This window comes from Notamacropus eugenii, chromosome 7 (assembly GCF_028372415.1).
Source record: "Notamacropus eugenii isolate mMacEug1 chromosome 7, mMacEug1.pri_v2, whole genome shotgun sequence".
NCBI classification, from domain to species: Eukaryota; Metazoa; Chordata; class Mammalia; order Diprotodontia; family Macropodidae; genus Notamacropus; species Notamacropus eugenii.
In genome coordinates, this window is record NC_092878.1 from 17,236,209 (window position 1) to 17,262,596 (window position 26,388).

General features: G+C 38.2%; 1 protein-coding gene across 5 annotated transcripts in view; it reads left to right on the forward strand.

Annotated features, from left to right (window-relative positions):
- Nucleotides 1–26,388, forward strand: part of SLC12A6 (solute carrier family 12 member 6) — a 93,903-nt gene that overhangs the window by 14,809 nt on the left and 52,706 nt on the right. The window contains exon 1 of one of the 5 annotated variants that reach the window (XM_072625239.1): nt 3,901–4,115. The exons of the other annotated variants lie outside the window; for them this stretch is intronic. Coding sequence (XP_072481340.1) covers nt 3,995–4,115 — 121 coding nt within the window. The 5' untranslated portion in view covers nt 3,901–3,994. Of the gene's footprint in view, nt 1–3,900; nt 4,116–26,388 lie in introns of those variants that run through there. 5 annotated transcript variants of the gene reach the window in all.

Here is a 26,388-nt window from a genome sequence, read left to right on the forward strand (position 1 = left end):
TCGGTCATGTCCATCTCTTCCTTGACCCTTTTTTGGGGGTTTTCTTAGTAAAGATACTGGAGTGGCTTGCTATTTCCTTCTCCAGCTCATTTTACAGATGAGGAAATTGAGGCAAACAGGGTTAAGTGACTTGTCCATAGTCACACAGCTAGTACTAAGTGTCTGAGGTCAGATTTGAATTTGGGTCTTCCTGACTAAAGGCCCAGTGATCAAGCCACTTTGACTTGTTACCTACCATGATAGATCTTGAAGTATTAAAATATGAACAACTCGGTGTGCTCAATGGGAAATAGACACATGTCTGGCATTATAATATCTTCTAATAAAAGGTTCATTCTAACAAATCCATAGAATTTCCTACAGCTAATATTTTGACTGGTACAGTTGGCATAGCTAAACAAGATTTTCAGTCATTTAAGTAATTTCAGTTACTTCCAAGATTGCCTAATTACAGAATGTTTGTGGGTTTCGAAGGAGTTAATCCTGTGTTTTACAATGCAGGCTTATAATGTGAGGACAGGGTGGGGTTCAATGGGGAGTTTCCAGACCAATTTGGTGAGCTTACCAGGAGGTAAGCTTCAGAATCTTTGATTGTCTATACCTGTCCCTATATAGGGTGTGAACATGTGGTTTTTTGGCAAAAGAGAACTTCTCATTGTTTTAGCAACTGGGGTTACCATAAAGTGAACTGGTTGATTTGGAACCACCCTTTAAACAAAAGGTACCTTTAAAGGACTTTAAGAGAGAACAATGGAATTGTGTTTTGTCCTTTTCCTTCCATTCTAGAAATGAATCTGTTGATTCAGACTATTGGGAGGAGTTGGAGCCACCATTTTCTGCTGGCCTTTAAATGGAATCATCAAGGATTCCCTTTGCCTTTCTGTCTTTCTTCTGGCAAGTTTTCTAAAGACAGAGCAAATAGAACAAAACAATGTTATTGCCTCTGGACAACAGGTCCAGAGAATAGAAAGGCAAATTCTCGTGCCCACCTCCAACCCCATTGTACTGTATGTGTGCTATATGGCCATGAAGCCTATGAGTTCCTGCCTACTTGTATCTTCTCCCTTTTTCAGCACAGGTCAGCAGAGAGATTGGTTAAAGGTAGGTTTTTTAAAATGCTTGGGGAACTATCCCGAGTTGTTCAGTGAAAAAGTGATTTTTTCTCCTTACAATTCATTCCTTCTCAGCTTGTGATTTCTTTCACAGAAGGAATAGAAATGAGTCTAGGTTTCCATATTTGGCCTGAGGTACTTTTGTAAGCTTATAGAATACTGTGTGTATCTAGATGGCTCCAGCCTCCAGGTGAGTTCTATTGAACAAATAAATATCTCCTGCCTTTGAAAGGGGAAATCCCTTTTCTAGTACATGCACATGGTAATCAACTCAAATCAGCATTAATGGTCATTAGGATTTATATGTGTATTTTAGATAACAGACACTGTAAAAATAAAACAATTAGAGAAATCAAAATCCTTTTCCTGTGATGGCTCTGGCTTGTCTGTCTTCTGCTGGACAAGGGAAAACAAAGTCAGAGGGTTCTGTACTGGTGGCAAGAGAATTGGTTTCTTCATGGAACAGGAGTTCTTAACCTGGGGGTCCAAGAACCTATTTTTTTTAAAGATATTTTGATAACTGTTTCAATATATTTTGTTTCCTTTGTAATTCTATGTGATTTAAGAACCTTGTCCTGGAGGAGAGAAAGCTAAGAGAGAAGAGTTAGCACCTTTTGTTCTGCCAGCTCAGGTGGAAGTCATCTGAACAGTTTTTCATCTTGTCTTCCAACTTACCCTTGCTACAGTATCTCACTACCTCCGCTGCCTACTGTTCCTTTCAGTTGGTGGTATCTTCCATAACATCAATGTGTTCTAGGGACTAAGAGGTTTTAGTTTCCAAGAATAGTAATCTTGACATAACCCACATAAACAAAAGTTGTTTCAGGTCCTCAGTCATTTTTAAGAGTGGAAAGGGGTCCTGAAGCCACAAGGTTTCAGAACCACTGCCCCACTTGTTGCTCCTGGCATTCTTTTCCTTCCCACAAGCTTTTTCAACCTCAAGGTCTTGGGGTCTTAAAACCATGAAACTTGGAGAATACTAGGTAAACTACCCAGCCAACAGACCTATTCCCATCCTCCACAAAACTTCCAAGTACAATGCCACAGTGGGCTCAGCAGAAAGATGGAGTACACCTGTGTAGACTCCAAGTTGGGTTGGAAGTAGGGTTATGCTTGCAATAAATCTCTCACTACAAACCATGAATCGTCCTTTTGTTTTTCTTTTTAAAAACTCTTGAACGGGTTAATATCCATACAGCAAGCTGGTCTAAAGGAAAACACACTGAAAATATTGTATTCAAAACTCACTCTCAAACCTTTGCCTATAAATTGTTATGACAGTTGTGATAAATTGATGAAAACATTTGGTTTAATTTTAGTACAGAATTTAAAGAAGGTATAAATAGGAAGCTTACCAAAAGTGCATTTGGTTCCAGACTTTTAAATTTAGTCCAGAGGTAAAAACAATTTAGTGACATAGACTTACAAGTTGATGGTAAACTTTTTTTCTGTACAAGTATAGCCAATAAAAGTCTAAAATTTTAAAACTTTAAATTTTCTGACTGCTGGCTAGCATAAACTTGCAATTAAAGTGGAAACCAGAAGTTATTCCTTTTTAAATTCAATATGGGGTAGAATAGTATTGACTTTTTGGAGCTGGAGGGTTTTGTCTTACAGGTTTTTCAGGTACAGTATATTCCCAAATGCAAAGAATGTCTACTGTTACATCATCATAATGGACATGAACTTTAAGCTCAATTTTTTGAGCTTACCAATCAAGGTGCAGAGAGCTGATATTGGGTAATAGATAAATCTGTCATAAACTAAAGATATGAACTTACAAATTCTACAAAATTTCCTGAACACGTAGATCAAGGATTGCCACCAATTACTTTTTTAACTAGGTGCTGAAGAAAGTTATGTACCTCTTAATCTGGGAAATTCCTTCCAACTGAAAACATGGGAAACTTAAACATTCTGACAATACAAAACTGATATGTGTATTTGTGGAAAATGTTTTTCATTCTTTATATACTGATCAAATCTGTAAGTTTATGGAGGGCAAGAACTGTATCTTAAATTTTTGTAAAACCTAATCCCCCTCCATCCTCAAATTCTAGCTCAATAACTGTTCAACTCAATATTTTTTGAGTGAATGAATTAATGATCTAGGTGTAGTGGAGAGAACTGGACTGTGTCGGGGCACTTGGGTTCAGATTTTGCCTCTTGACAGTTTACTGCTTGTGATCTCTGACTCGTTAACTTTACCTCCGAAGCTTAGCTTCCTGATCTACAAAATGGGGATAATAGTACTTAACTATCGACCTCACAGGGTTGTTTTGAGGAAAGTACTTTGTAAACCTTGAAATGATTTCATGTGAGTTGTTATCATGATGCCAAGTGGAACATTCTGACAAGCCCTCCCTAAAATGTCCGTCCTGAGGAATGTTCATAGACTTACCTTAAAAACTAGGACCTATCAGGTCAGTGTACAGCACATTCTTCTCTGAAAAGGAGACAGAGGGCATGAAGTAAATAAACTACCTCTTCATTTTCCCATCCTGAACGTTTTTGTGAGCAAAAATTGGTATCATGACCCAAAGGGTGCCAAGAACACGAATCCACTGTTGCACTGACAGTTTCGCCAAGCCTTGCGCTCTCACCTGTTCTCCAGTAGCCCAGGGAAAGTAGCCGGCTGGGTCTCTGGGTCTCGTCAGTTCTGCTACTTAATAACAATTAGAGGTGGAGCAGCTAATCCTTTTAAGTGACAGATAAACACGGGCAGAAGGCGTGTCCTCCGATCTCCCCTCCGCCCCTGTGGGTTGGAGGTCACATGAGCCGGGAGGACTTCCCCATTCCCTGTCCCAATCTCCAGCAGTTAAAGCCGTCTAGCTGGGAAAGTGGCTCTGGAAAGGGCAGCAGGAAAGCCAAGCCGCTGAAAAATGCCCCAGTTTACAGTGACTAAGGTGGAGGACCCGGAGGAGGGGGGAGCAGTTTGTCTCAGTCCAGAAGAGCCCAGCCTGGCACAGGCGAGAGCACGGATTCAGGATCCCTGTGACCCAGGTGAGCAGGGAGTGGGGGAGCACACCTTTGTCGGGCTGGAGATGGGGGTATGGGGTACAGCGCAGCCAAGATGACAGCGGGGACTGACGCACAGAGGCTGCTGTTCGCCTGCTTTATACTCCTTACCTGTTGCTAATCCAAATTTTTCCTCGTTTGTTTTTTTTTCTTCACAAGATGTGGCTCACCCGCGCTTAGAATTTGAAACTAGTTGTTTGCACCAACACGTGTGATTTTTGAACACACAGAAAACCGAAAAGAGCAGCCTGTGTGTTGATGTTGCATTTAATGTTGAAATTTTGCCCATAGACATTATAGTTACCAAGTAACAACTTTAACCAACCTGCATGAGGGCATTAAAACATAACAGCTTATTAAAATATCACAGAGCATGGTTCAATAATTTACTACCTTGGACTTTGAAGCAGCCTCTGCCTTCAAAAGTTACTTATATTTTTCCTGTCTTGGTTTACCAGCTGCTGAGTATTGGAGGGAACAGCTAGCTAGTGAAGTAGTTTAAAAATTATTTAATGAAAGGACAGAAATTTAACAAATGCCCATTGTGGTAGCTGTACTTTATGTAACAAAAAAACTTAGTAAATATTTGATGAGGGCGATTGCCTGTTATTAATTTTGACTACAGATAGCAACTCTTAATTTGCTACAAAAATGACTTCCAGACAGCTTTAAACCATCGCTTGATTGTACTTTGGTGTTGAATATTCTTAGAAGCATCTGAAAAGTTTGTGAATTTCCTGAAGTATCAAGACTTCTCTAAGGCAATAAGACAGACTATGTAAATGACTTTTCAAGGTCTTTTCCCATTTTGTGATTAGATGATTTTGATGTTTCATCTTTTAGCAAACGGCAGGACAATAACTGAACAGAATAGACAAACATGGATACGTTGTGACCTGCAGAGCAGGAGGGAATACACATATCATAGCAAACCTCCTTTGGTGTATTTGTTCAGCTGCCACACAGTGTAATTGATCACCCAGTTCTTATGGATTTTTGAAGAGTCTTATAAAGAGGAGTCGTTCTGTTTTGTCTGACTTTTCTTGACCCCAGGACCATATGGCATGCCATTCTGATGTCTTTTAGCGTTCTAATACGGTCCATGAGGTTTTTCTGGTAAAGATACTGGAATGACTTGCCATTTCCTTCTCCAGTAGTTCACTTTTTATCAGTACCCTCCGCTATGACCTGTCCATCTTGAGTAACCCTGCAAGACATAGTTTAGGGTTTCACTGAACTACGTAAGCCACTATGACAGGGAGGGTGATCCAGGAGGGTCTCTTAAAGAGAACATGGCTTGATCTGTTTCTGCTAGGGGAAAGACTAATAATAATTCAGGTCGATTTTTATTGGATATATTATGGAAGACATTAGAATCATTGGTCCAAAAGATTATTCTCATCCATTCAACATAGAATTCACTGAATAACCAGACAGAACGATAAGAAACTTCAGGGCAGCTATCATCTACTTTGAAACTGAAGCTGGTGCTCTAGTATTTCTGCTGAAAGAAACTGTCTTTTCATGCTGACATCTTGGCCTGATGAGTGTGTTCTACTTTTAGATATTAACCCTTTGATTCAGCATTGTATGTTGTTTTCTCTGCTGTCTTTATTAATTATACAAAATGGAAACAAGTTCCTCCTTTCATATTCTTTATTTCATTTTCTCTCTTACTCGTACTCTTTCCCATGATCCCAGTTTTACCAGAGGAAGGTTCCTAGCTCCAGAATATTTGTAGGAAACTTAAGATTAGAAATGTTTTAGTTAGATACATAGCAGGCTACTGCCCTAGTGTGTTGTGTTGTCTCTGTCTCTCCCAGCTAAGATCCTGTTGCAGGGAAATCTGCTAAGGGCTGCATTGCATTTTAATCTACATGATTATCAAAGAGGCAATCAGTTGAGAAGTTGAGGAAAGACCAAAGAGGAGCATCTCAGCTTCCCAAAAGCACTCCTTAAACAGTACATAGTAAGTTTCTTTATAATAACTCTGAAGTAGTGGTAAAGGTATTATTATCCTCATTCCCCAAAGTTACAGAGTTAATAAGTAGTAGTAAAGACAGAACTCAAGCCTCCCTCTGATAATCTTGACTTGGTTGCTTTTGTTGTGTTTTGGGAGCATATTGTTTAAGAGGGATTGCAGATAGGCTAGTCATGACCACTGAGGACATATGTGATCACTAATAAATGTATTCTCAAGGCACTGTGCTAGGCCCTATGGGGGATACACAGGAGACGTGGGATACAAAAAGATAAAATAATGATCTTTGCCCTCATGAAACTTAAAAATCCAGTTGGGAAGACAGGGCAAATAAAAATATAACATGTTTTCTTATATTGTAATTTGATAATTGATTATAGAATAAAATATTTAACCGAGATATGAATGGCTTACGAATTCTTTATAATGGCATTCATATGGTGCTTAAATTTTACACAATGCTTTTCTCACTGTAACCTTTTGATGTACGTAGTACAAGTTTTATTGACATTTTACAAATGAGAGAACTTAAGCTCAGAAAAATAAAATAACTTACTAAAGATTCTGGCTGGTAAATGGTGGAAACGACAACAGCTTTGAGACAGGTTTAGAATAGGCATTCTTAACCTGGGGCTCTGTGGATAAATTTCAGGGGGATCTATAAGTTTGAAGAAAGATTACATTTCAATTTTCAATAAACCCTAACTGAAATTTAGCCTTTGCATCTTTTCAGTTATGAGTGTAGGCAACTAATGTTACTATGAGAAGGGGTACATAGGTTTCACTATGGAGTGCTAGAGGTGTACGGCACAAAAAAGGCTAAAAACCTCTCACTTAGAATCATGGATCTAGAGTCAATCTAATCCAGCCTACTTATTTTTACTACTGAATCCTAAGGAGGCGGAATTTGCATTCATATCCTCTCATGCAAGAACCAGCACTTTTCTATAATACCATCACGTCTTCCTTTGAGGAAGAAAGAAGAATAAGAATTCATATCGCATCCATTATGTGTCATGTGCTGTGCCAAACAAACTGTGAAAATAAATGACCAAAGAGGCACAGAGGTTGTGTACCTACTATTAACTCCAACCAAATACCACAGAAGTTATATCAAAAACTTTATACCTTCTCTCAACTCTGAAAAATAAAACCAGAGAATTCACAGAGGTTATAGGCAAAAAAGGAAAACGAGCCACTGTGTGCAGGAAGAGACCCAAGATAGTGAAGCTAAGCCTTGATACATATAGTTGTGGCTGGGCAATAAAACTGAGCAGAGAGGTGTAGCCAGAACGGTGAGGCGTAACACAACAAGGAGGCAAGTTTGCCTGATGGAAAAAAAGAAGTCTTATTTGTAGCAGGGCTTCCTGACCAGAATTCATAGAGCACCCATTGTGTATCAGATGCTAAACTAAGCACCTTAAAAAAAAAACAAACCTATAATCCTCCCAACAACCTTTCGGGATGAGTGCTATTATTATCCTTGTGTTAAAGTTGAGGAAACTGAAGCAAACGTAGGTGAAGTGACTTCTCCAGAATCACTCAGCCAGCAAGTGTCTGAGGCTGGATTTGAACTTCGGTTTCCCTGACTCCAGGCCCCAGCACTTCATCCACTTCACCACTACCTGTCTCTGATCTTTGAGAAGAGCATATTATTTTCTCTGATCCTCTCATCTCTTGTTTGGTCATGAACTCCTCCCTAAGCAAAGATCCAGAAGGCAGTTTCTTTGTTCTTCTAATTTGTTTTTGATGTAGGAAATATTCGTTACAATAATTTTCTTTTTCTATTAAATAGGGATAGAGAAGATGGGAGGGAAAGAAAATAAGTGCTTGTTCATTTAAAAACTTTTTAAAAAGCATATATTATTAAAAATACTACCCAAGAAAAAGGTATGTAAATTCTAGTTTTTCTTTCAACAGATATCCCCAAACAAATCAAAAGAATGAAAAGGTTTTCAATTTCCCAGGGTTCCCACAAAGTCTCCCACTAAATAATTTACATTTCTCTTGCTTTTTAATGTTTGCAAAGGACTTTCCTCCCAGCTGCCCTGTGAGTAACTTATGGCTTTCTAGTTCAGTAACAGCACCACCACATTTTATGGAGTACCTATTTTACCTGGAGTACAGAGCTTCTCTGGATTATAAAATTTACACATGACTTCTCCCCATTCTCTTGAAGTTTCCTGCTCAGTAGAGGAATAATTTGTCATTACATATTTAACAAAATACAATTCAATAAACATTTACAAAAAACTGTCCCTTACTCAAGTAGCTTATATTAGATGGCTCTAATAATTCAACCTGGGAGTTATCCTGTGTTCGTCCTTCAAGGAATATTTATTAGGCACTGTGCTAAGTTCAGGTTATGAAGTTTTAAAGCAGTCTCAAGATTCTAGGAAATTAAAGTAAGAAGAGGGTGCATGGGGGACAGTGCATGAGTAGTCCCTGAGACAGGAGACAGGATGTTCAGGCAACAGCTACCAGACCGCATTAGCTAGAACATGGAGTGTGAAAAGGTAAACGATGTGGAAAGTTTGGCTGGAGCCAGAATGTGACAGGTTTTAAAAATTAAACGGAGGAATTTGCATCTTTTCCTAGAGAAAAAAGGAAACTTTCACATGACTAATATTGGAATGTGTTTAATATGATTGTACATGTATAGCCTATGTCAGATTGCTTGCTCTTTTGGGGAGGGCGAGGGAGAAAAATTTTAAACTTAAAATCTTATAAAAGTGAATGTTGAAAACAAAAAAAAAAAAGAAGAAAAAAGGAAACCGGAGATTTTTTTATTTTTAAGTTTTATGGATGTTTTGTCTTTTCATTGTAAACACTTAGATTGTCCTTCATGAGAGGTCTTCTTGTAACAATGGCAAGATTAGCTGTATGAACCTCATCTGAAAAGTGCACACAACATTCCACATTTGTAGTACCCTCCTAAGCCTCTCTATTTTCTAATTTTTTTTAATTGCCAGAAATCTCTACCTTCCACTACCCCGTTCCCAGAGAAAGGAAAAACAAATTCTGTGTAACAAATATGCCTTGTCAAGCAAAACAAGTTCTACCATTTGGGGTGTATACCAAAGAATGCCTCTGTACCCCAAATCTGTCACCTTTCTGTCAAGAAATGGATATGTTTCATCATTACTCCTTTGGATTATGGGTGGTTATTGTGTTGGGCACAGATCTTAAATCAGAGTTGTTTTTCTTTACAGTACTGTTGTTATATCAATTATTCTTCTGACATTCTACTCATTTCGTCCTTTTTTACTTTATAAAAGTCTCATAGTATGGTTCTCAATGTGCACGGGTAACTCAAAGCATTCCTATCTCGGTAGCATCCCTTGGAGTTGCTTTTATAACAGTTAACTATGTTTATCCACTTGAGTCCAAATACAATGCTACAAGTGTCATAGGTAATTCTTAGAATGTGTGGTTCTGCTTGTAATGGTTAAATGGTTACGATGCTTCTGGATACCTTTGGTGACTAGGGAGTTAGACAGGTTTGGGCTGCTGGTGTGAACACATGCTTTGACATTTGAATTGAGTTACCTGAAGAAAGTCTTCTTTCAGAGATTGACCTATAACAGAGTGATGGAACATGTATTGGAGGGTAATTAACCACTACCCCCAGCGTCGCATTGTCATAATTTACCCCTCTCCTAATGTCTTCCCCTATCCAACACCTCCTCTTCTTCCCCTTTCACCTCCTTCTGATGTGCAAGGTTCACGGGCTTTGCCTTGGGGCCTACCTCCTAACCCCAGCATAGCTGAGGTGCTGCTAGACCTGAGGATCTATGAGGACCATATCTTTCCTAGATGACACCTGGGATTAGTTTTGATTTTGGTGTTAGCTTTCAGAGGTAGAATCCTGAGGCTTTCTCAGCCCAAATGAGCTCCCCTCTTACCAATGAATTATCCACATTATTTCTTCTTTGGGCATTAATAAGATATTTTGTATGAATAATGTAAAATCGTAAATATTCTTTACCCCAGTTAACAATCACAGACTTTTACCAAAACAATTGACAGTCCATTTAAGAGTGTTAGAAGTATTGAAATTCTTTGCCTAGAGGTCCCTGACTCATTTAAGGGCCATCAAGAAAGGTATGGTCCTCTGTCTTATTCCAACCTTGGCAGATACCTCCTTAAGAAATTTCATCAATTCTTCAATATAACCATAAACTCTGAAGCTGAGAGAGAACTCAGAAGGCAGCTAGCCCAACCAAAACCTGAGCAAGGATGCCCCCCTCTAACATGTCTAACAGGTCATCATACCTCTACTTTGGTTGTAGTGGAGAGAATACTAGATTTGGAGTCAAAGAACCTGGTTTCAAATCTTGGCTACATTTACCATTTACACAACTGTTCACAAGTCTCTTAATTTTTCTGAGCCTCAGTTTCTACATGTATAAAATTAGAAGAAATTGGGGGTTTTGTTCTATATAAGTCAAGATACTTTATGATCTCTAAGGTCTTTTCCAGTTCTAAATCAAATGATCCTTATTGTGGAAAGTTTTGTGTCTGGTAAGACCCAAAATATACACTGTGTGGTCTTTTTTTTTGCAGATCTAAGTTGTTTTTAGTTCAAGAACACAAAAATAGATTACTAAAGTTTGGTATGTTGAATTCTAATGTATAATATAAGCAATAACTAACCAAGTATTAAGCTTTTAAAGTATTTTAAGTAAAAAAGGAACCTTAGAGATCCTAATTCTCTTATTTACAGACAACACCAAGGCCTAGAGAGGTTAAGTGGCTTTCTTAAATATTTAACATTTTTGTACAGATGGAACTACAAGCTGACTTCATTTTAAAAATTGTTTTATTGACAATTTCTTTTATTTTTCATCCTATTTTTTTCCGAATATATTTTTCCTTCCCACGTAATATAAACAGTTCAACAAAATCAGAACATCAGCTGACTGACATTATGTAATATTCCACACCCTTAATTTTCCTACCTCTGCAATGAAAGGAGGTGAATTTTCTTATCTTTTCCTTTTCTTTCTCTCTCTTTATCTCTGTCTTTCTTTTGCTCTTTCTTGCTTGTCTCTCTTTCTTCTTTTTCTTCCTCCCTTCCTCTCTCTTCTTCTTAGCCTGGCACAATCCCTCCCGCCTTGAGGAGCTGAAGCTCAGAACTCTTGAGCTCAGGAAATCCACTGGCCCCAGCTCTTCTTGCAGCCCTCACCACAAGAGATAAGAGTTTTCCAACTCTTCTCCAAGCCTAGCACATTAGGTTTCTTTGTTTTCGTGGGTCAGAGGGAAAGACTAGTTTAAAGTTAATGAAAGGAGTCAATAACTTGAACAAAAAAGCCAACCAACAAGCATTTTTAAGTAGATCCTATGTGCCAGGCATTGTGCTGAGCTCTGGGAATACCAAAACAGAAGTGGCACAAAAGATGAACCAACAGGATTTACAATAAAACAGGCTTTCTGGGCTTCATGCATCCGTTACTTGAGCTAATCAGTCCCTTTCTAAGATAATACTGAATTCTGATTCTTTTTTTTTTTTTTAGTCTTTTTCATGAAGTTCTGAAAATTGAAGGTTTACCTAGATTAGATTTGGTTTGGTACTATAATAATAATAGCACTTAGTTCACAAACCATTTTACGTGTCCTCACAACATGAGGTAAGTACTATTATCATTCTGTTTTATGGATGAATAAATGGGTTGAAAAAAGATTAAGTGACTTGCCCAAGGTTACACAACTAGGTAAGTTTCTAGGCAGGATTTGAACTCAGGTCTTCCCAACTCCAAGTCCAATACCACATAGACTTCATTCCTTTCACATGTTGCTGAAGAAATTTGAAACAAGAAGACTCAGACTATGTTATTCGAAAACATTTCCAGCGTGTTACAGAAAGGATTTACTCTCAGAATCCCAAGCTGTATTTCTGGACCAAATAACCCCAAAAATCGTGTATGCTCTGGAACACAGAAAAGTACCTTTCCACCACTGAGTCTCAGACCTGTGCCCCTTTCATAATCCAAATGACTGTAGTAGCAATGCTGTCATTACATTTACGAATGTCAATCTTTTGATCTCAGAGATCTGCCACAATGTGAAGGGAACGATCAGAAAACGTTCTGTTTGAATAAGGCCTTTTCTTTGGGTACTTGTAAATAGAAAAGCACTTAGTTTTTCAAATGTTGTTTGAATCTTCTGGGAAGAAATATTTGACAGTATAATGTGTGATTCTTACACGGTGATTGCTATATCTATAATTTTATATTAAAATCTTCAATGATATTTTTAAAGATTATTTTGGAGGACTAAAAACTGCTTAGCAATATGAATGCAGTTTTGTTAGGGATATTTTTATACTCCGTATTTTTCATTTGGTGAGGGATAATATCCTTGGAAAAATCTGAAAGATGGGTGGAGTTTTTTAGCTACATTTTTCTAAGCTGTTCCCCCACCCCCAACCCCACTCTGTGAGCCTTCATATTTCTACTTGACTCAGGAGTTCATTTGTTCGACTTGCAATTTTTGCCTTGCCACAGCCAGACAATACTCCTTATCCTCTGTCATTAACTTCTTGGCTTCTAACCCAAGTCTACTATTTGCAACGTTCTCTGTTTTCAAGCCTCACTGATCTTTCATCTTCTCAAAGATTTAGAACACTAGGTAAAAGTACTGTGGCTGTACACTATCTATACCTTGACATATTCTCATTTCTCCAGCTGTTTTTCCTTCCTTTTACTGTTGTTTCAGCGGAGGTATTCTACTTAAAAATGTACCTTTTCTTCTTTCTCCTTTTCTGTGTTAAAAACATTGATTCCAAACCTTCTTTCCTCTCTTGTCTGTCCCTTGTTACTGTCTTCTTTCATTTTCCCTTATATTGGGTAGGATATAGGAGGAGGTGTGTTTTTATTTCTGTCATCTGTCCCTTCCAGTTACCATTTCACTTTTTTTTCTTTTATAGCTAGACTCATGGTTCCCTACCACCTTAACTCACACACATGCACACCCTCCCTCTAAAAAAGTTTTCATCCTCTTTACTGGAACTGCTTTTTTCAAGCTCACCAACAGTCTCTTAGATAACAGTCTCTTTGGTTTGTGTGGTTTTTTCCCTCAGGTGTAATTGTTGACTTTTGAACTTCATTGAACTTCACCGATGGCCAACTTTTCCCCCATTATCATGAATTTTTTTTCTTCCACAGCTTCTTTGACATGTAACTCAGCTTCTTCCACCTTTCCCCTTTCCATCTCTATTTCTAACCAGTCCTGTAAGGTTCTTCTTCCCATCACTTAATGGTGATTATTACCCCAGGTTCCATCCTTTTCACCATTCATTTTCTTTTAAAAAGCTCGTTTCTTCTCTTAATCTTCCATAGATAACTCTTGCATTTCCAAATCAGCATTGTTCCGGTCACTTACAAGATATTTCCACTTGGATCAATTGGTCAGTAAGCACTTATGTCCCTGGCACTGTGCTAAGTGCTAGGGATACAAAGAGGGAGCAACAGCAGCCCCTACCCTCAAGGCTCTTACATCCTAATGGAGGAGGCGACATATCCACACATCAGAATAAATGGGAGTTATTAGCCTTAGAGGGGAAGGCACTAACTGGCAGGTGGCACTTTAGCTGAGTCTTAGAGAAAGCTAGGAGTTCTAGGAGGCAGAGCATTCCAAGGATCAGGAACAGCCAATGGATGCAGAGGCACAGAGCTGGGAGATATAAAGTCATATTTGAGGAACTGCAAGAAAGCCATTATGTATCACTGGATTGTAGAGGATATAAGGGAGTAATGTATTAAAACAGGAAGATAGGAAGGGGCAAGCAAGATTGTGTAGAGCTTCAACTGTTAAAGAAGTTTGTTTGATCCTAGAGGTAGTAGGAAGCCACTGGAGTTTATTAAATAGAGAAGTGACAAAGATTAGGCATACATATATATATGTATCTGAATATGTACTCAGATTTATATATAAAAGGCATAAGGTAGTAGAGATAACTTCACTTTACAAGGTAGGAAAATAAAACTCAGAAGAGTTAAGAGACTTTTCTATGGTAACATAGCCTGGTTAATAAAATGACCCAGCACCATATGAATTTAAAATGTTGAAAACTACGCACACAGTGTCTTCCCTTGAAGGGGCATCCTTATATCTCCCCATTCCTTGTAGTAATAGCATCACCCTCCATCTTGCTTTCTAGGAATTTTGTGCATCTTTTTCCCTTGTTTCCAATACCCAGACTGGTCTAATCCCATCATCCTTTCCCTCCCTGTCCAAACCTCTTTCCTCCCAACTACCTCACTTCTCTTGCAGTTTTTAGGATCAGTATAGTTTTTAGGAGGTATTTTTAAGATCTTAACGTTTAGGTCATTTCCAACTGCTCTATAACAAACTTCTAGGTGATAGTTGAAATATAAGCCTAAAAGTCAAGCAATTTTTAAATTATTACATGAAAAAGACTGTTTTTGTGGTTCCATACATGTTCCTTCGGTGTGCTTCAGATTTATAATTGGAAATATTTTTCCTAAGTGGTAAATGTGTTCAGAACTTTGAAATTTTACATATCTATCTGTATTTGCCAGTTCCTCAATCTCCACATTTATTTTTTTCTTTTTTAAAAATTTATTTATTTTAAGTTTTCAGCATTCATTTAATCTCCACATTTAAATCCAAAAACACAACTGCACTTTTCCTACTTGAAACAGCATCACCTGAAATAAATGTCCTGTAACTGAAATAACACTGTTGATTTAAACCAAGATTGAATTGCTGTGGTTCTCCTCCTTTTCCTTCGTCATTTGCTATTTGAAGACTGACCATGGCCATTTCAGTAATGAAGAGATGTTAGCTGAAGGCAAGCTGAAGAAGATGAAATGCCTTTAGTATTGCATTTATGTCAGAGGGTTTAAAACTCCAGGGGGTTAATATGCATCTTGATTCTGTCTAAATAATATGCTTATTGCTGCCCTGAAATTGGCCTTTCCACTAGCTGATAGAATTTTGAAAAGGAAAGATCAGTTGTATCCTAATGCAACCCAGTAAATACAGTTTAACTGTGAAAGAGAGAGCTTTTGACTTGAATAGTGGATAATACTTAATACTTTAACCTCTCTTGTTTTCTTTTTGGATAGCAGCCTTTTGTTCATCTGTCTGTGACTGTTAGGTGGGAAAGATTCATTAATCCATGTGGGGCTATGCTTTGGCTAGGTATGGAGATAAGAATGAGGAGGGTTGGAGAGAGAGATGGGAATAATAAGAAAGGTGAAGTTTATTAAGGAAAGCTAGATGCTCATAGAATTTTGACTCAACTCTTTTTTTTGGTCTTAACGTTCCCTAGTTATGATTCTTCAAGGTACTTTCCTATAATTTACAGTAAGAGTTCAGTGCGGTGTGATTGCTGTGTTAGGGAGTCAGAGTGCCACATGGAAAAGGCTACAAGCCCTTTGAGCTCGAAATCTAAGATCCTAAGTTTTATCTCCTAGCAAAACCTTTTCTTGAAGTACTATCATTTTCTACAACTTCAGCTTTATTTTTTTAAATTATTTTTTAATGTTTAGCAATCACTGCCATACAGTTGAGATTTTATCCCCCCCATACCTACCCCCCACTACCCTCCTCCCTCCCCACGACTGCATACAATTCTGTATAGGTTCTACATATACTTTCCTATTGAGTGTATTTTCACTATAGTCATGCTATGTAGTCAGACTAAAATAAATGAAAGAAATCATATAACAAATCAAAACATGATACACAAAAACATACACATACACAAACATGATCTGCTACATTTTGCGAATGACTTCCATATTTCTTTCTCTGAGTGTGTAAGGCATTTTGCCTTGAGAACCACCATTGGGATTTTTTTTTTTTTAAGAAGTTCTTGCATTATTACGAAATTCCAAGTCTACCAGAAAAAACTCTCGCACACTGTGGTCGTTGCTGTGCACAAAGTTCTCCTGGTTCTGCTCCTTTCACTCAGCATCAGGTCATATAAGTCCTTCCAGGCCTCTCTGAAGTCTTCTTGTTCATCATTTCTTATGGCACAATAGTACTCCATTACATTCATACACCATAATTTATTCAGCCATTCCCCAATTCATGGACATCCCCTTGACTTCCAGTTTTTGGCAACTACAAAGAGTGTTGCTATAAATATTTTTGTACATGTGGGACCCTTTCCCATTTTTATGATCTCTTGGGGATACAGTCCTAGTAGTGATATTGCTGGGTCAAAGGGTATGCACAATTTTGTCGCCCTTTGGGCATAGTTCCAAATTGCTCTCCAGAATGGTTGGATGCGCTCGCAGCTCCACCAACAATGAATTAGTGTTCCAACTCTACCACATCCTCTCCAGCATTTATCATTTTCTTGTTCTGTCATGTTTGCCAATCTTATAGGTGTGATGTGGTACCTCAGAACAACTTCAGCTTTATGGCAAAGTACACTGTGTTGGCTGGTGATGATCATTTCCTTTAGGCGTCTACGTTTCATGTAAAATTCACATAACTTTTAAAATCTCATAACTAAATTTGCTTTTGTCAGAAATAATCCTAAAATTTTAAAAGGTATATTGTACAAACTCTGTCTTATAGAATAGTTACTAGTATTGAATTAACATTTTCCAGGATTTAGTAGCCAACGCCAAATTTTTCAAAAGCACTTTAAGATCCATGTCTACAGCCAACTTCAGGTGCAGGGTTACATCCTAAAGCACACACTCTGATTGATTGTTGTATCTTGCCTGCATAACTGGCACTCATAAATGACATGATCAGTCAGTTTACTGCTCACTTTACAGGGTGGTTCAGAAGAAAAGGTGCTAGCTCAGGAGTCAGAGAAGCTGGGTTCAAATCCTGCTTTTAATGCTTGCTGCATGTGATCATGGGCAAATCACTTAACCTCTTTTGGCTTCAGTTTCCATATCTGTAAAATGAAGGAGTTGAACATAATGACTTTTGAGGCTCCTTCTAGCCTGGATCTATGATCCTAAGTACAAATTAGTAGTTGTAGTGCACAATTAGAGGACATGCCTTTTGCCCTCTTCAGCATCCTGTAGCACCTTTGTTTTTGTTAAATAAATGTTCATTTACATCTTTCATTTTTACATCACCTATATTTCCCAGTGTAGTCCTCTTCCCTCACAGCCAGCCTTTATTTAAAAAAAAAAAAAAGAATTTAAAAAGAAAGGGGAAAAAAACAGTCCGGCAAAACTAACCAACATATCAAAAACGTCTTGACATTATATTCATATGCCTTATCATGGCCTATGTTGATCATTATACCTTAGAAAGTCATAGAGATGATGAGTGGAGTCACCCTCTAGCACTTCTTTTCCAATATGAATAGCAATATTGAATCGCAGTTCCTAGAGGAAGAAGTTGGAGAGGGATGTGAGCCCCTGGATAGAACAGATGAGAAGAGAAAGGGCAGGGTAGAATAGGAAGCTTGCCTAGGGCCAACTAGATAGAATGGGCCATCTTATCTGATGTGTGAGCACTCATACTCTCCAGTCTGAACAGTTTGGGCCCTAAGTGGATTTAGTCCCCATGGGCATGGTCTCTGGAGGCCAGACACGGTACAGCCACTGCCACAACAGGGTCTCTAGAAGATGGTCAAAGTGGAACGCAACACTTGGCTAGAGCAGGCTAAATGTAGTAGATCACATCATGTCATTGTGCAATAACTAACTTGAGCAGTTGCCAGACTGAATTGCGCATTTTATTATTGCCCAATGAACTACCTTAATGGCAACTAAAAAGCTTAATTGATTTTTTTAATTTACAATTTTTAGTTATCCTCAAGCTACCAAGGTGAGCACAAATAATTCGATCTGGGAATCCAGATGCTGGGCCTAGAACAAACTGGTAAATCCCAGTATCCAGTTAAAAAAATGCTGAGTTGCCATCTTTGGATATTTGCCTTGCAACTTCACACTCCATTAAATGTGGAGTGGGAGGTAGCTTAAAAGCTGTATTTAAATGCTTGGTTATAAAATGTGTTCATTTAATAATGTGGTATGAAGTAGCTTAAAACACTTTCTTATTATCACTTCATTAACTAGGGCTTTGATAATGAAGTAAGACTGTCTAACCCCTTTTCAGGTGTGGCTCATTGTACAAAGTGACACTGAACTCTGGGGTGGGGGTGGGGGAGTCTTTTCAAATTAATTTACCCAAGTATCGGCTTGGTTCTTAGAAAATTCAATTGAGTTAAATGTATGAATTCTGTTCTTCTAGATTTTTATCCATTGCCACAGTATCTACAGACACCAATGAAGTGTGCGTATGGTCTTTGCATTTTTATTGTTGACCTTTTAGACCTTGAAGTGTCATGGCTAGCACTGTTTATGATAAACTAATCTAGGTCCATCATCATGGACTTTCTTTTTTTAAAAAAAGATTATTCTTATTGATTTTTAACATTAATTTTTTAAAAAATTTGAGTTCCAAATTCCCGCCTTCCTACCCTTCCCCCCATCCATTGAGAAGGTAAGAAATGTGATATCAATTATATATGTGAAGTCATGCAGAACCTGTCAGCGTGAACTTAGAAACAAAACTCCAGTAGGTCGCAGGAGCACAGAGCTAGAGCTGGAAAGGACTTTAGAATCCAACTAGTGCAGATGAACGCTTTGTTGCCTCAACTTTCCAGTGTATTTCCAGCATATACACACATGGGCGCTCATGCTAGTATGTGCATACACATGTATTCTCCACCTGTCCCCATTGATGCACCTTCTCCTTCTTAGTGCCTGTATCCATTTTCCTCTTCTTCCCCTCTCACTCTGGGCTCAGTTCTTAGGATCACCACATCTAGAGCTGGTCCTTTTGTCCTATCAACTCTGCTCTGTCCTTCCTTTCCTCTCTTTGAAATAATCCTGTCATTAATCAGTTCAACTTACTCCTTCCTCTACCCTGAATTGCTGGACCCTTTCTCCTTGTCCTTCTTCTCTTCCCTAAAACCAAACCTAGGTTTTTGACCTTCTCTGTTCCTACTTTAACAGGCTGCCTAATGCTTCTACAGAAAGTCGCAAAACTAGGTACATTATAAATTTATGTTATCTAGTCTCATAAAGTGAGCTCTCACTTTATTTCCTATTGCATTCTATTCCAAACCTCTTCTGAACTCAGGCAGCCCACATCACTCTTCCTCTTCTCCTTTAAGTTGAGGAACTTGCCTTATATTTTACAAAGAAAAGGGGCTAGCCCTCAATGGGTAGAAGAGAACAGATTCAGAAACGAAGGTGATATGCAAAGCAAAAATAAAAAAATCTTTAAAAATTTGAGGGAAGAGACCATCCATTGAATATTCCCTCTTTTCCTCAATTCTACAGCTGAAATCCTCTCGATATCCCTCCATTTGCTTCAGTCTCTGACAAAGGGGTAACCTTCTCTTTTGCAAAGGCCAACTCCTTTTCTTGTGATCAACCATCCGTAACCTGTTCCGTCTATAGGCATATTTCTGGGCTCCCCTCATGTCTCACTTTTCTCTATGCACTCTCTCAGGGACCTATTCAGCTTACATGGGTTCAACTATTCCACAGCAGATTACTCCCAAATCTACATACCCAGTCCTCATCATCTTTTCATAGAGCTCCAATGACATACCACCACCTACCTGCTGGACTCGTCCAGTTGGATGTCCCACAGACATCTTAAAGTCAGCATATCCTAAATAGAACTCATCTTTCTCCATAAACTCCTCTCTCCTCCTCCTCACTTTCTTATTCAACAAAGGGCACCACCATCCTTCTGATTACCTAGATTCTCAACGCTGGATTTATCCTCAACTCCACCATCTTTCTTATTCCCTTAACTATGAAGTCTTGTCACCTCCACCCCCACACACCTGCTTCTCTCTACCCATACCGTGAGAGTCCAGAGTAGCCTGTTTCAGGTCCTGATAACCTCTCTCCTAGACTATTGCAACAGCGTCCTTGTTGTTTTCCTTTGTTTACATCCTCTTTCCTTCCCAACCTTCCTTTGCATAGTTGGTAAATTTATATTCCTAAAACACAAGTGTGACCATTCTTTCCTCTGGCTCTTTATTTCCTCAGAAGTAAGACATTTAAAGTGCATCAGTTTGCCTCTGATTTGTCTTTCTAGATTGATTTCATATTACTGCCCTTTATACATGAAATTCTAGCCAAACTGGCTTACTTCATTTTCCTCCTACATGACATTCTATCTTGGATCCCTTTGTGTTGGCAGGCTGCCTCCCATGCCTGGAACATTAGTTATCATGGAGACACAGTTCAAATCACAACTTCTGCATCACAACTTCATTGATATTTCAACGGTTATTATTCTCCCTCTAGCCCTTGGAAATTACTACTTAATATGCTGTGCTTTTTTTTTTTGTCTAGACCCATACATTCATCAGTTTTAAAGGACTGCATATATGGAAACGCTCTCTAGCAGTCAAATCAACAATGAGTCTGTATTTTGTGGCCTGAGAGGTCCCACAGCTAGTGTCAGAAGTGGATCTTCTGAAGATCCATGGAACGTGGATCTTCCTTTCTTTAAGACCAGCCCTCCTCCCCTTCCCCCTTCCCACACAGTGTATGAAAGTAATTATCTGTGGCTATATTGTCAACAGACTCTTGTTCCCTCATGGCCCTCGGTAAAATGTAAACTCACTGAGGGCAAGGATCGTTTTGTTTTTTTGTCCTAGTACCCCCAGCATCTCACAATATCTTTCACACAGATACTTTATAAGTGCTTGTTGAACTGAAATAGATCATGGTTGGATTCTTCTTTCCCCTCTTTTCATTCCCTACACTGAAAGACTAAATTAATCTCTTTCCACTGAAACTATTTTAATATCTGAGCAGGGCTTCCCTGCCTCCAGTCTCTCCTCTCCAATCCCTTTTTCACACAGCTGCCAAAATTTTTCAGACAAAGGTCCTTTCTTTGCTTAAAAGAAAAACACAAAACCTCTAGTGGCTCCTTATTAATAAAGGGATGAAATACAAAATACAGACGTCCATTTGGGGCTCCCCTTCCTCTGGCTCTCATCTACCGTTCCAACCTTGTTCCAAGCTGTGTCCCTTCAGAAATCCTTCATTGCTGCGCAACAGGGCTGTTAAGCTGTTCCCTGATTTCTGTCAACCTCTCTGCCTTCAGGAAGGTTGCCCTCCATGCCTGGAATGGACTCCTTCCACATCTCTGATGTTGGGAATCCTTTCAAGGGCAATTCCATTTTGTAAATCTTGAATGGCTATGTAATTGTTCACTATTATTAACATTTATTAAAATGAAACATACCCTGTGTGTACAGATTATATTAATGTTATATGTCATATCAGTTGTTCTAAGTTTCTCTATATAGTAAAATTCTAGCTTTTAGCACAAAACCCAAGACTAATCCTTGTCACTGGGATGGGTTTGGGGGGAGCAAATTAAGGAATCCTACGCTCGCGTATGAACGAATTTTCAATTCTAAGGAGCAGATAGTTAATTGTCATTATGAGGATGATGGTAGAGAGAATATATGAAGAGTATGGTAGAGAGAGAATGGGAGAATAATAGGTTGTGGTCAGACAGAAATTTCAGAGTTCTTGGTCACAGGAGATAAACAGTATGGCCTTCATCTGTGCAGCTGAACTAGTCTAAAGGTGCCAGTGATAGGAACTGAGGAGATTGAGATACTGTAAGGCCAAAGTGTTTGAGGGGATACCAATACACGTTGAAGTCTCCAAGTGTAAAGTCAAGTGGTGAGGTGAAGAATAAAACTGAGCCAGGTACTAAACTCTTTGAAGGAGAGGAGAAACGACTCATCTATAAACCAGTAGGTAAAAGCAACGAGGATCTTGAGAGGGTAATAGAGGTTTACAGAGAGAAGCTGAAAGGAGAAAAGGAATCTTAGGTGGATCTGGTAGGTAGAGTAGGGAGCCAGGGAAACAGGGTCTTGAGTTGGAGGGGGTAAGGGAGAATCAGATTTCTAGGAATTGGAGGAAGAGGTCTAATGTCAAAGGGCAATTTGTTAACCAGAGAGTGGGGCTCCAGAGGGCAGAGCAGAAAAGTGTCTGAGTTAGAAATAGAGAATTTAGGTAGTAATACTGATAGGAAATACAGGTGAGGATACCTGGCTACCTTTTGGTCTAATCAGAAAGATTTCATGCCCTCTAGTTGAAAGTAGATGTTAAGTTGAGCTTTGAAGGAGTGATACAGACCAAGACCATAATTAGAGACAGAGAGTCCCATACCGCAGGCTCTCTGAGAACCTCACGACTCTTCTTTTTATTTGGTTCACGTACTTGTGGAGCAGCCATGAACAGCAAAATTTTGGTTGTAGACAAACGACTCATTTATAGAAGGAAAGGTTTTCAAGTGCTATTTACGGCAGTTTTAACAGTACAGTGTGAACATAGCTTAAAATAGTTCAGAACGCACTTATATAGAATAGCTCTTGGAGGAAGCTGACTTTTTAAAAAATCAAACAGCCTCAAGATTAAAAAAAAATTAAGTTTAAGAGGGCCTTTACTATGCTTAAAAGCACAGGCTCCTATGTTTTTAGCCTTGTAAAATTAATGGATATCAGAATGGCATAGGATTGATCAGTCATATGATGATGGATTTAGAGCGGGAAGGGACCTCAGATTATCTAATTCAACCCCATCTTTTTTATGGTTGAGGAAAAGGAAGCCCAGTGAGATGGAGCGATTTGCCCAGGATCGTATATAATAAGGCTGGGATCTGAACCCAAATCCTTTGACCACACTGCCGGATCTCATTCTTGCTTATCTCATTCTCCTTAATTATTGGCCTAAAATAATGGTAAATAATGAACTCATAAATATATTTTGCTATTTTTTGCTGCAGATTAAATAAAACTTTGTAAGAGTATAATGACTTTAACCTCAGTCTAAAGAAACTGCATCTGAAGGCAGAAAACCTAGGTTCACATCCCAGCTCTGATAATTACCAGTTGTACGACCTTTGGCACCAGTCAACATCATTGAATCTATTTTCTCATCTTTAAAATAGGATAATAAATATATTACTTGTCTCACAAATTATAAGAAAATATTTCATAAATTGTTTTAAGTTTTTCCCAAAACAATCTCTGAATGATGGAGCTATGAAAATTGGTATCATTATCGTCTTTCTCTTTTTTTACTTATAAAAGTGTCTCTTAAAATTAATCTCAACCTCTCACAAATTAAAACAAAGTATTTTTCATACTTTTCACGTCCGATCTGAGGAAATAATTTTCAGTGTCCTTTTCCTCCATGCTCCTAAGGCTGTATAAACAAATATCATGTTCTTCATTCCTCCCTGACTTTTTTAGAAAGTAAGAGAATTTGAAGTCATGAAAACTTTGCCAGCTTATTCAATTACAAGCATTGTCAAGGGAATAGAGGCATTCTGAAGAAGCATAAGGGGAATAATGGTTTATTTCTGCAGAGTTGTTAAAAAATTTGGATTTGCGATAAGGAATATAAAAAGCACTCTGATTGTCATGTTTCCAAGAGAATACACTTGATAGGTTGGGCAAAGTATGGACAAATGCTTTAAATAGGAAAGTGTACAGTTCAGTAGGAGATAAGGTTGCCTATGATTCCTTAGCTACCGTTTTCTTGAGTCAAGTCACAGGGCCAGAGGGAAGATTGCCCAGATAAATCCCTCTGAGTCATCTTTCTTGCGTGTGTGGGCAATATCTCTTACTCATTTAGGCACACCTCTTTTCACTCTCAGTCACCTTTTCATTTTCTTCTCTGGGTTGTTGAGGCAACTTTGGGATAGCCACGCTGCACTGTGGGATGTTGTTCTAGATCTGCGTTCTCTTGTTCTGCCCCCCTACTGCTTCTCCTTTTTTTATCCTCGCAGTTTTCCCCAGGAACATAGTTAGCTGACAAAAATCCTTAATGTAAATGTAGTAAAAATAATTTCCATTTTTCTATGAATCATTTTATAAGAAGCTTCCATGAGCTATCTATAAATCTTATTGATAAGTTTTTAATTTGTTACAATTCAGAATATTTGGTTTTGATGGCATGACATGAATGGAGGACACTATGGAACATTTGTTTTTATAGATATATCTACAGGTAGATATACGTGAAAATAATTGACCATCAACCAATTTTTTCAGTTCAAGGACAAGTTGCTTTCTCTCCTGTCATGTAAGAGTGAGTTTTCTTCAGATGGAGTTTTGATCTAGAAATGTATCTGAGACTTTGGAAAAGTAGATTTAAAGTTCAGGAAAAAAATTATACTTTGGCAAAAGACTCTAAATGTTGGAAGTTCAAAAAGAATGAGTAACTCCCCAAAACAAAATTCTAATATTCTAGTTACACAGGAAAAGGTTGATTCTGTAAATAAATGTAGATCATTGTGCTTGATCCTTAGCCAAATTATGGAATAAATAAACCAATTTAGCAAATGGTTTGTGAACCTTTGAAAGGGACACGGTGAACACTAAGAGCCAGCTCATCGAGATCTGCCAAACTAACTTAATTTCACTTTTTGGCAATGTTACTTTACTGGTAGATCAGGAAAACAGTGTAGATCTACTCTATCTTGATTTTACCAAGGTATTTGACCAAGCTTGTCGTACTAGCTTTCTGGAAAAAGTACAGATACATTGTCTACCTTACTTACAGATAACCAAATAACCATACTTAAAAACTGTTGATTAAATGGATTGATGTTAATATGGAGGAATGTTTCTAGTGATTTGCCAGAGTTCAAGCTTGAGCTTTCTTCTAGAAGTTCAGTATTTTTTGCCATTAACTTAGATGAACATTTTAAAAGGTGTACTTGTCAAGTGTGTGGTTTCCCAGCACAGAGTTGGTAAGGGGTAGCTAATAGATGAAATGGATGCTGGAAAGATACAAAATTAATCTCAATAAACTAGAAGGATGAGCCAAATCTAATAAGATGAAATGTGAGAGGGATGAACGTGAAATCTTGAATTTGAGTTAAAGGAATCAATGCTACACGTATAAAATAGAGGAGACAGGGCTTAGCCGTTCATTTGAACAAAAACTTCAAAGTTTTAATTGATTTAAATCAGTATGAAACAACAGTAACATGTCTGTCTTTAAAGCTAATGCTTTAAAAGTCACATTTTTCCTTGATGCTAGACCTATGGTTTCATAGGTATAGGAAGCTATTAGTGAACAACGTCTAATAGCAGATCAGAAACTTTGCGACTATTTATAACCTTCTAGTTACTTGGGGGAAAAGAACCATCTGGTGTTGGTGGAAAGAGTTTCCCAAGTTGACAAAAATCCGAAGTCCAGACCCACAGCCCCACACCCTGGATATACCCACCTGCACACTCACAAACACTCTTGTCTTCATCTAACTGTAATCTCTGTTTCTATCTTTATTTTTCTCTCTTAGTCTGGGGACTTTATTTAGTGTTTAATCTGTTGGAGTAGTAATGCCTCATGGTGGGATATCTGTTGCAAATTGATGGTTTCTGCATTTCTAATTGTATGTGATGTTTAAATGCTGGTAGGGTTCTTACAGGCATGAGCTCATAAAGCTCCCTGCCATTATATCTAAGCATAATAAGTAGACAAGTGGTAGGTGTTTCCTTGAACAAGTAAATGAAAAAGTGTTTCATATTAAAAAAATAGAGAAAAAATATGATGACTCATGTGTGAAATTAAGAGTTGTAAGACCTTAAAGTTGAGCTGTAGGTCACATTTGCCCTTAACATCTTGAAGTCAGTGGGGAGTTTATACTATTTTCTCTTCCTGAGAAGCACTACGTTATTCCTCTCTGATAGTGTTCACTAGGAAATCCTTGCAATTGTATTCAGGAGCTAAAAAGCATTAAGGAGATCTGCCCTTTTCCCTCCATCCATAGGATGAAGCCGAGGAGGAAAGAAGGGAGCCAGGTGAAATAGAAGGTTAGGTGGAAGAATTAACTTTATCTTTCTTATATTTTCTTACCTAGATTAATTCACTTTGTGTTGATTGACTTTATTCTTTTGAATGAAGTCTCCCTTCAAATACAGTATTAATTGCCTGCTATATATCTATAGCCTATAATATCCCTCCTGTGCATCTCTACTTTGATATACCACTGACAGCTCAAACTCAGCATTTCTAATACTGTTCTCATCTTGTCAAAGTGACCTCAGTTTTTCTTTTTTGTTGGTAGCACCCCCGTTTTCCAGATCACACAGCTCAAAAACTCATTTTTCAGTAGTAGCCCAGGCACAGCTTGGAAGGAGATGGAGTGTCCCATGGATCTCTACTTGATTCTGTCCTTTTGATAGGTGATAGTGATGAAAAGTAAAGTCTTATTTTAGGACTTAACAAATCATCTCCAAGAGTATAGTGTGAGGGGGGA